General features: G+C 37.2%; 1 protein-coding gene across 1 annotated transcript in view; it reads left to right on the top strand.

The window, feature by feature from the left end:
• The first annotated feature begins 2,647 nt into the window (after nt 1-2,647).
• Nucleotides 2,648-10,748, top strand: part of LOC105381712 (rho GTPase-activating protein 100F) — a 30,119-nt gene continuing 22,018 nt past the window's right edge. The window contains exons 1-5 of the mRNA XM_048629130.1: nt 2,648-2,680; nt 3,331-3,447; nt 5,241-5,324; nt 8,664-8,762; nt 10,098-10,256. Of these exons, the coding sequence (XP_048485087.1) occupies nt 2,648-2,680; nt 3,331-3,447; nt 5,241-5,324; nt 8,664-8,762; nt 10,098-10,256 (492 nt within the window). The remainder of the gene's footprint in view (nt 2,681-3,330; nt 3,448-5,240; nt 5,325-8,663; nt 8,763-10,097; nt 10,257-10,748) is intronic.

The following is a 10,748-nucleotide window of genomic DNA, read 5'->3' as shown; positions in this document are numbered from 1 at the left end:
AGATTAAAACCGTATGGAATATCATTAATACTGAAACCGGGAAGAATAAACCACGTGATTTAAATTTTGAACTTAAAATTAATGATAAAATTGTTTCATCTAGTGAAGAAGTGGCTTCCGTCTTTGAAGATTTTTTCCGTAGTATACCGATAGCTACAACTGAGAACCTTGATTCATCTTGCGCTGAAGCTGAACGTTTACTAAGAGGGAATGCACCGCCTTGCGATCTCGACTTTCAATTTCATGGTATAAATACACAGACCATAATTACCACTTATAAAGAATTAAATTTAAAAATGACAGAAGATTTATGGGGCATGTCCGTTAAAGTTATTAGTCATGTTATTGATATCCTAGCACCCCACTTGGCTAATCTTTTTAACAGATGCATTGAGGTCGGTGTATTCCCCGATTTGATGAAACTTAGTAAACTAATACCGCTTTTTAAATCTGGTGAGAAAAATGATCCCAATAATTTTAGGCCTGTATCAGTTTTGCCAGTACTGAGTAAAATATTTGAAAAAATTATGCTGCATCAAATGCTTTCGCACTTTAATATTCACGGCCTTCTCCATAACCAACAGTTCGGTTTCACCAAAGGTCGATCTACAACTGACGCTGGTGTCGCGTTGGTCAAACACATATTTAGTGCTTGGGAGGAACGTCTTGATGCTGTGGGTGTATTTTGCGATCTATCGAAAGCATTTGATTGTGTGGATCATGCCACTCTACTTATGAAACTTAAATATTATGTGCTAACTGGCAAAGCTCTTACATTATTGGAATCATACTTGAGCAACAGAACTCAACTAGTTGACATAAATGGAGTGCGTTCGGCTGGCTGTCCTGTCAGTATGGGTGTTCCCCAAGGCTCGATTTTAGGACCATTCTTGTTTCTTGTATATGTTAACGATTTACCGTTTTTGGTAGATAAATTATGTGAGATAGTACTGTTTGCTGATGATACTTCACTTATATTTAAGTTGAAGCGACAAGAAGTCAATTTTGACAATGCAAACAGTACTCTTTCCATAGTTGCTAATTGGTTCACTGTAAATAATTTAGCTCTTAACTCCAAGAAAACAAAATGTATTAAATTCACTTTGCCTAATGTAAGACAAGTAGAGACATATTTGACATTGAATAACGATAAGCTAGAGTTAGTAAATGAAACGGTATTCCTGGGTATTACAATTGACTCAAAGTTGCAATGGGGACCCCATATTGAGAGGATAGCCGGTAGATTGAGTTCTGCAGCTTATGCGGTTAGAACCATTAGACAGTTAACAGATGTAGATACAGCCAGGCTTGTGTATTTTAGTTATTTTCATAGTGTTATGTCTTACGGAATTCTATTGTGGGGACGAGCGGCTGACATTAATCAAATCTTTGTTCTGCAAAAACGAGCAATTCGAGCCATATATGTATTAGGGTCTAGAATTTCATTAAGAGATACGTTTAAGGAAATAGGTATACTAACTGTTCCATGCCAATATATCTATGAAAATATTATGTATGTTCGTAAAAACTTAAATTCATTTAGTAAAGTAGGAGCCACTCACGGTATTGAGACCAGAAACAAAAATAAGTTGCTTTTCCCCACACTCAGACTTTCGAAAACAAACACATCATTCATGGGGAACTGTATACGTTTTTATAATAAATTATCAAATGAAGCAATAAACCTTACTGAGCAAAAATTTAAGAATTATGTTAAAGCTACATTATGTAGTAAAGCTTACTATAGTATAAATGATTATTTAAACGACAAAAACGCGTGGTCTTGTCCACCTCAGCTAAGGCTATTGAAAAAATGAAATGGATATAGGTACTTAAGTAAAATTGTAGGTACTAGATATAAGTAAAAATTGTAATAGATTATAAGGAAAAAGTTGAAAAGATGCTCGAGGAGTTTCTTTCGCCATTTCTTTCCTTCTCAATGACGGGGCCTTTGTGAAATGGTGGTAGATGACTATCGACAAATAATTGTAAAATTTTACGTCGATTAAACCATTTGAATTTGAATTTGAATTTGAATTTGAATTTGAATTTAAAATTTGAATTTCCTGGTGCCTACCAGTGTAAGTAAGAATTATACTTACTTACCCTAAAATCACCCAAAATGTACTTGAACATAATTGTCAATAAAGTTGGCGAGTAAAAGTTTATCGACCCACTGTGCAAACTTACATGTGTGCGTGTCACTGCGTGTGCTGTGTGAAGAGCATTGAAAACCCAAAATTGGCGCGGCACGTCACCCTGTACGGGCCCTTAATACTCAAAGCATGCAAAATGGTTACACTGGCTATTTTAATTCTTCGGGGCTGTTTTAGCATTAATTATCTAAATCCTAAATAAGTTTTTGGTTTGCATTTCTAGACGTTTAAATTGATAGGTCATCTTAAGTAGGTCACCTTTTTGAACTTCAAATAGGATAATCGCGTTATATTAAAATGTTATCTATTTCCGGAAGAGGTTCGTCTCAAGATCGTTTATTGTTCCGGGGTTTAGAATTTGGAGCTGGATATTTGATATAACGGATATTGCCCAATGACGGGGAAGGCAAGTAAGCGCGTTGAGATCTTGAAATTCGATTGCGAAGTCTCTTAGGAGAATTCTTTGATGGTTCACTTGATTTACAATTCAAATGGTGTTGGATGAAATAGGAGTTCCGATAATGGTATGTAGGTTCTCTAAGCGATATGGCATGTTTGTTTTATAAAAATCAATTCTTTCTACGGCGATTCCATTTTAAATTATTAATGTGGTAGGCTTTCTATTTTATTGGTTCCGAAGCGAGAGAATGATATATGTTTAATATGTGTGTGCGTGTGAGTTTGTATGTGTATGTAATGTAATATTATGGAATTTTTGGTTTATGAGGAATGGCGTCACTGTCTGGTAATATAAAAGAGAAAATACATTTATTAAATCAAAGACTAAAACTACTCAATACTCATGTCATGCAATCGATAGGATTAGAGTAGAATATAATAGAATAGAATATTACTTTGAAAAGGACAGTTATCGTACGTTTTATTTTGTAAAAATAGAGTTATCTCCTGTTGCGAGTGATTGAAGAAAATGTAAGATAGAAATACTCTATGTTGTAGATGTTAAAAGTTCAATAAAATATAGTGCAAAACTCTTACACAAAAAACAAGGAAATACAAAAAAGCATACTTAAAATCAAAACAGTCCAATAGCAGTCTTATTGCTTAGAGAAATGTCCATATATTGTAAACAGTGGTGTCGTTTACAAAACATGGCCATTTCTACCAGGCAACCATGACATTGCTGTCGTTATTAACATATGAATGTTGTCCGCAGGAGAATGGTCGCGCGGCGCCGGACCTGACGGCGTCGCCGGGCCGCGCGCCCCCCGGCCAGGTGCCGCCGCGCGCCAACCACGCGCCGCCCTGCGTGCTGCAGCCCGACTTCCGGAAGGTAACCGGCACCGTATGTCCTACACACTTCTATCGGTGTTCTGTTGCCCTGGTAGATTTGAGCTGCAATCTTTTCCTTAGATTGTTTATTTCATTTCATTCATTCATACCTCTATTAGCGTCCTGTTGTCCTAGTAGATTTGACCTATAGTAGTTTGCAATAGAATCCAACAATCATGTAAACAAACCAAATTGTCACGATTACTCCGAAATCACATACATTTTCGATCAATTTATGAACATAGTCTGATTTCAACGAACACACCATTGTTTTCACATTATCTTCAACACGATTTAACTTGTATTTATAAGTTAAATTTGTTAAAACATTTGCAACGTAAAAATTTCGAAGTATTTGACAAGCTGTCATCTTAGTTTTTTACTCATCGAACTCTATAAGTCATTGAAAAGTTAGTGTTGTTCGTAATCTGAAGTTATCTTTTATTTTTAATTTAATAAATTATTTTAATTTAATGTTATTCGAATACAATAAAAAATAATTTTCAAGAGCCTAATATAATTAACCAAAACGAAAAAAGGAAGAGGAAGAAATGAAAAAGCTCGACGGCATTTTAGACATGGCAAGCGATGACATAGTGGTTCCATTTATAATTACGGTCACCGGCGATACTTCTGATAGTGATGATGACGAAGACGAAGATTTAAATTTGTTTTAACAAACACTTTTTTTTATATATAATCAGTTTTATTTAATAGTCTATGGCTTATATATTTAATCTAATTAGAACGCTATGACATCACTATGGGCATAAAAAATACGCTGTCAATGTCAGTCCGCCATATTTGTTTACATGGTTGTTGGATTCTATTGCAAACGACTATAGAATCATCCTCATTACATCTCTTTTTAAAATAGAATATAAAATAGAATAGTGCAGCCACCCCGCCAACCACGCGGCGCCCTGCGTGCTGCAGCCCGACTTCCGGAAGGTAACCGGCACCGTATGTCCGACACACTTCTATCGGTGTTCTGTTGCCCTGGTAGAATTCCGCTAGACTTTTTCTATTTCCATTACTTTAGAACCAGCTACCTTGAAACTTTTTCAAGTGTTCTGGTGCCCTGGTAGATTTAAGCTGCAATATTTTCCTTAGATTGTTTATTCCATTTTGATTCATACCTCTATCAGTGTCCTATTGTCCTGGTAGATTTAAGCTAGAATCATCCTCATTCATCTCTTTTCCTTTGATAGAATAGAATATAAAATAGAATAGCACGGGCCTCCCTGCCTGCGCGCTTCAGTCCGACTTATGAAAATTAACCGCCACCGTATGTCTGACACACTTCTATCGGTGTTCTATTGCCCTGCTAGATTTCAGCTACGATCATTGCATTACGTTTAGAAAAGAAGGACATTCTTTTCTTGTTTGTATGTGGTTATTCATTACAGTCATCTACTTTTCACGCTTCTTCTTTATAACCGCGAGATAAGTTTAGCGTTTAATCCCTATGAAGTTCTGGTTCATGCTATGTGTAGAATAACTTTCTTATAATACGTAGTTAACTCTTTTTTCTCGTTTCTGCTACAACTTTTCAAATATGTCCAGCTATGTTTTTTTTTATCTTCCTATTACTAACTTCAGTCGCAATGTTGTGAGATATTACAAACAAGTAATTCGTATACTTTGGTTGTGTTAAAAAACTTGCGCTATAGGAAACTACATCTTGAAATAAATGACAGAAATGCAGTTGTCAGATAAAAATGCGAAACTATCGCATTTATTTATCCCTGTATTGTTTACAATAAAATCTGTAAATTAACCCTTATTTCACAGGTATCAGGGGTCAGCAATGAGATCTTCCGACAGATCGAGATGGTCGAGAACGACCACGACGCCACCACCGCCGCGGCTCTCGAGGTAACGCATTATTTAAAAAACCACAACTATTTATACAGGGTGTTGCCAAAGCGGTATAATAAGCAAAAGGTGACTCGGTGGTCAATCTGAATAACTTTTGTTTTACAACTCTCCATAGTAGAGAGCCACTTGACTAGCTAAGTTTGAAATGAATCTTTTTGCGAAATCACAAAAAATGTACAAATTTTTTAAACAATCAACAAACACATAATAGGCCTTGCCATCAACTTTAAACACGTTAAAAGCTGCCATTAATTTTACATTCTACAGTTTTTAACATTCTACAGTACTTTTAAACCTAATTTCGAATCCATCTCAACGTAACACTATAAAAACTAAAATTACTACTTGCTATGAAAAAGCGATAACTGAATTAGAACCAAACCTACAAACTATATTACTGATGACTGACGCCAACGATGCCTCAGAAACACTAATAAATAACATAAATACAGCCATTAAAAATAACCAAAACGTTGTTAAAATCCCTTGTAGAAAACGAATTATCCAACCTTGGATTACGCCTGGCTTGATGCGATGTATTCGTAATCGAGATAACCTACACTGTAAATTGAAAAAACAACCTGACAATGATGTACTTAAAATAACATATACCAGATACAGAAATTACTGTAAAAAAATAGTTAATAAGTTAAGAAACAATTTCGAAAGGAACAAATTGAGAGATGCAGATAAAAACCCTAAAGTACTATGGAACGCCATCCGGTCAATCTGCAATCTAAATAAAAACAACAATAATGATACTCAAAAGCTTGCCTCACTCTCACCTTCTCCGTTGGGTTCAGCTAACTTAGTAAATGAGCATTTTTCCAATATACACGCACACACACACACGCACTCACGCCTTGTACTAATGTACTCCCTTGCGGGGTAGGCAGAGGTACATTGCTGCACCCACTTCTCGCCAGGGTGTTATGTTAGTCCCAATGTCATAGGGGGCGGGCCTATAGCCATTTTACGGGCACATCCAAGACCCGAGAACAAATATCTGTGTTTAAACAAATATCTGCCCCAGCCGGGAATCGAACCCGGGACCATCGGCTCAGTAGTCAGGGTCACTAACCACTACGCCATTCGGTCGTCATTTTTCCAATATCGGTAAAAAATTAGCTGAAAAAATTACTGCTTCGCATATGCCGCGAAGTAGTACTTTATTAAATTCATCTCCGGTTGACTCTCTTGTTTTTCTGAAAGTCGATTTTGAGGAGTTGGATTTTATAATAAATGGGCTTTCTAATAACACAGCATCAGGATGGGATGCAATTTCGTCGAAATTTATAAAAATGGCCAAAACTATTCTCATCCCAGTAATTTGTCACATTTGTAACCTCTGTTTTGATAAAGGTCAGTTTCCGTCAGTATTCAAAAGAGCGACAGTCACGCCAATCCATAAGGGTGGGAGTGGGGACGATGTCAATAATTATAGACCAATTTCAGTTCTCTGTGTAATTTCAAAAATATTAGAAAAGGTTATTAACAAGCGTTTAACGGAATTCCTTACAAAAAACCACTTACTATCTAAAAATCAATTTGGATTTAGAAAAGAAATATCAACTGAGGATGCTATTTTGGCCCTGACAGAAGTCATCACACAAAACTTAGACATGGGTAACAAATGTGTTGGTGTCTTTCTTGACTTGACGAAGGCATTTGACATTGTCTCTGTACCCATCCTTATGGATAAACTATATACTTACGGAATAAGAGGACTACCTCACTCTCTTTTCCTGGACTATTTGACAGATCGTGAGCAACAGGTTAAGATTGGCGATACAATAAGTGGTATCAGTAAAATATCATATGGTGTCCCTCAGGGTAGTGTAATCGGGCCTACATTACTTTTAATTTATGTAAACGACCTCTGTAATATGAAATTGGAAAACTGCAGTATATTTACTTATGCCGATGACACAGCCCTTATCTTCCACGCCAATTCCTGGCTGCAAGTTCAGCAAATGGCAGAATCCGGAGTACATCATGTTTCAAACTGGCTTACAAAGAACCTACTCACACTTAACGTTAGAAAAACTAAATTTATCACGTTCTCCATTCGTGAAAATAGTCTTCCTGACTTCGAATTCACGCTAAAAGTACATGCGTGTGTTAACCCAGCTACAAATAACTGTGCCTGTGAAAAAATTGAGAGTGACTCTAAAATAAAATATTTAGGTGTAATTATTGACCAACATCTCACATGGCGGCCCCATATACTTAACTTGTCTGAAAAAATTAGAAAATTGATGTGGGTTTTCAAGAAGCTGCGCTACGTTGCTGATGTTTCCCTCCTTCACTCCACTTACAAAGCGTTAGCTCAATCTGTTTTAACATACTGTATAACCGTGTGGGGAGGTGCATCTAAAACTCACTTTATGCCTATAGAAAGATCCCTAAGAGCGCTACTAAAAGTCATGCATTTCAAACCTATCAGATTCTCCACTTATCAGTTACATACTACCTACAATATCCTGACGGCGCGACAAAATTATATCTTAAGTACTGTTCTTAAAAAACATAAAAATCTTTTATTTAACCCAAACATCATGCTTAGACGCAGAAACTACATTGTTTGCAGCTTCCAAAAACCAAACACCGAATTCGTAAAAAAACATTTTAAATACCAATCTTCATCTATCTACAATAAAGTAAATAAAACCCTTAAAATTTACCCTCTAACAAAAGTGGAAATAAAACGCATTTTATCAATGTTCTTAATAAATTTAACATATGAGGAAACAGAAAATATTATAAACTGAACACCTTCTTTTTGCTGCCTGCCTACTTCAATCATCATCTATTTATACCTATAGTTTGTGTTGTGCATTAGTTTTGTATATTTTGTTACCTAATCATAACTTTAGTACCTATTATATTGTTATTAAATTTTAGTCCTGTACTTTTAATATTAACTTGTATATATATTTAATCATGTGTAGTATGTGTACCTACTTAGTTAAATTTGTTGTATTTTATTAAATTATTGTCTTGGTGGATTGAGCGGGGCACCCAGTAATACAGGTTCCCACCTAGTACAGGGGCCCTTGCGAATTGTTTTAACTTGTGTTTTTTGTACAATAAACAATTTTAATTTTAATTTTAATTTTTTTTTTAATTAAACAAGATTTTTTTCATAGTGATACTTTTAAGGTTTGGAAACGTACAGAAAGTGCACCCATAATCCTATGTACACTCACGACTCACGAGCAAATTGTTCCAGTAACTTCGAACCTCAATGATAGAGATGGAACTTTTTCTTTGCTTGTGAGTATGCATATATATACCTTAAATGTTGGACAGTATATAACGTATATTTTCCCTCAGGCGGTGGAGCGCCGCGGGGAGATGATCGTGCGCATCCTGGAGATCCGGCAAGTGGGGCGGAACAACATCGAGGCCGCCAAGAAGTTCTTCTCACTACAGGTCAGTTGAGAAAGAAAGAAAGTAAGAATTGGTTGTATTGATAATGTATTTCTAGACAAGACCTGAGTGACAGCTTATAGGGTGAGTCTTTCGTAGATGTCAAATCCGAAATAAGTTTGTTAAGACAGAGCTTTTAATTTTGAACGACTTTTGTTATACTGAATGACCTTGGGATATCTCGAAAAAATATCTATTTCCCATACACAAAGTCACGTATAAACAAGATTTTTTTGTATGGGGAAGTAAATTGGCAAGTATTTCACATAGTCATTGAATCAAAAGTTTTTCATAATGAAAAGCTCTGTGGCCTATATACTTTCGAATGTTCACCTACAAAAACCCTCCCCTGTTTTACTGACACATAAGATACCTAACGTAAGTAGGCGTTTTTTCGAAACTTATATTTATAAAGCAGATTGGAAAAATAAATTAAGAAAGAACGTTAGGAAAAGTAATTCAATTTTTCATCGACTTTCACGCCGAGCATTCCATATCCAGCCAATATGCAATGAAAGCGTGGTGTTCCATTGACACGAATTGCCAGCATCCAGCGCAGCCGAGAAGAATGATGTCCTCCTTTGTCCGGAGCTGGCTTGACCTACTAGCTGGAATGCACGCAATTTAGACTACAACCCAGACAGCCAGATGAATGCCACTCGATTTACAACCACAATACGGAGCCACAAAATCCATTTTACAACCTTAATGTCTGTAATGCTGTAGATGGATATGAGCAATTTCGTCTCTCTGTGTAATATTTTAGGGTCTGTATTTGTGTAGCGAGAGAGATGTAGTGGTTGTGGCTAGACGGTATGTGAGGACATAGCTAGAGATTCCGTGGTCGATTTGGGCGCCTGCCTCAATAGGGCATTCACTACGTGTACCTATGTACATGTGGGTATGTATAGGTATATACATACATAGGTAGGTGTAAGAACATGCGTCGTCGTATTATGTAGATGGGTTTCTGGCGATTGTGATTTGATTTGACTGGATCACTTCTTGAAGCTAGGAAGTAAAAATATTTATTACTGACTTGAATGTGTATTTTAGTTTCAGAAACGAAACTATCATGTGTCGTATGTAGACTATTTAGAGGTGCATTGCTGACCCAATTTTTCGTGTTAAGGCCCAATATAATAGGAGGCCAACCTTTGACAATCCTTAAAGCGCAACCAAGACCCGAGAGGAAATCGGCAGAGCCACGCATAGAACAACGCTTACTCGGGCGACCATTCATACTCAGTGGAGCCACCAATCGCTAATCCTCTCCTAACAACATCTGTCACATATAAACCAATAACCGACCTCCAACTAACCCCCCCCTCTCCCCAGGACTCCCGGCACGCGGTCCAGCTGGTGGAGATCGTGAAGCGTCCGGGACAGACCCTGGGGCTGTACATCCGCGAGGGCGACGGCGGCGGCCGCACCGACGGCGTCTTCATATCACGCATCGCACTGGAGTCTGCGGTCTATAATAGCGGCTGTTTGAAGGTGGGCTGTGTTCTTCTGCTTCTGTAATATAGTGTACGGACATTCTCTACCATGGTTGCTAAAGTAATTAGCATAATAGTGAAGCGTCCCGACGCTGCCGCTGTAAGTACAACATCATTAAGTCTCTGTCTGAAACTAGGATTTGTCTCTGTAGCTGTGCTATAAGAAGAACCGTCTTCTTGGCAATCCAACCTTCGTCACAGTTTGAAGGTAGGCTTTGTTTATCTTGTTTTTTATAGAGACCCTTGGGTTGTTAAAATCATTAATATAGTGATCGCGAAGCGTTCGAGATATACCCTAGGGCTGTACATTCTACACCCGCAAGGGTTTTGTGGATGATAAGTCTAACGAAATCTTCTTATCACAAAAGACTTACCTACTTTGTATCTGGTCTCCTTTAAAGAACTTATTTACCCCTTGTACTATCTTTAGCTACAAGCTTTACCAACAAACCGCTCTCAACCTATAAACCCACCTTCCATCTGACCCTAA

This window comes from Plutella xylostella, chromosome 22, assembly GCF_932276165.1.
Source record: "Plutella xylostella chromosome 22, ilPluXylo3.1, whole genome shotgun sequence".
Taxonomy (NCBI): domain Eukaryota; kingdom Metazoa; phylum Arthropoda; class Insecta; order Lepidoptera; family Plutellidae; genus Plutella; species Plutella xylostella.
This window is presented reverse-complemented; position numbering and strand designations above follow the sequence as displayed.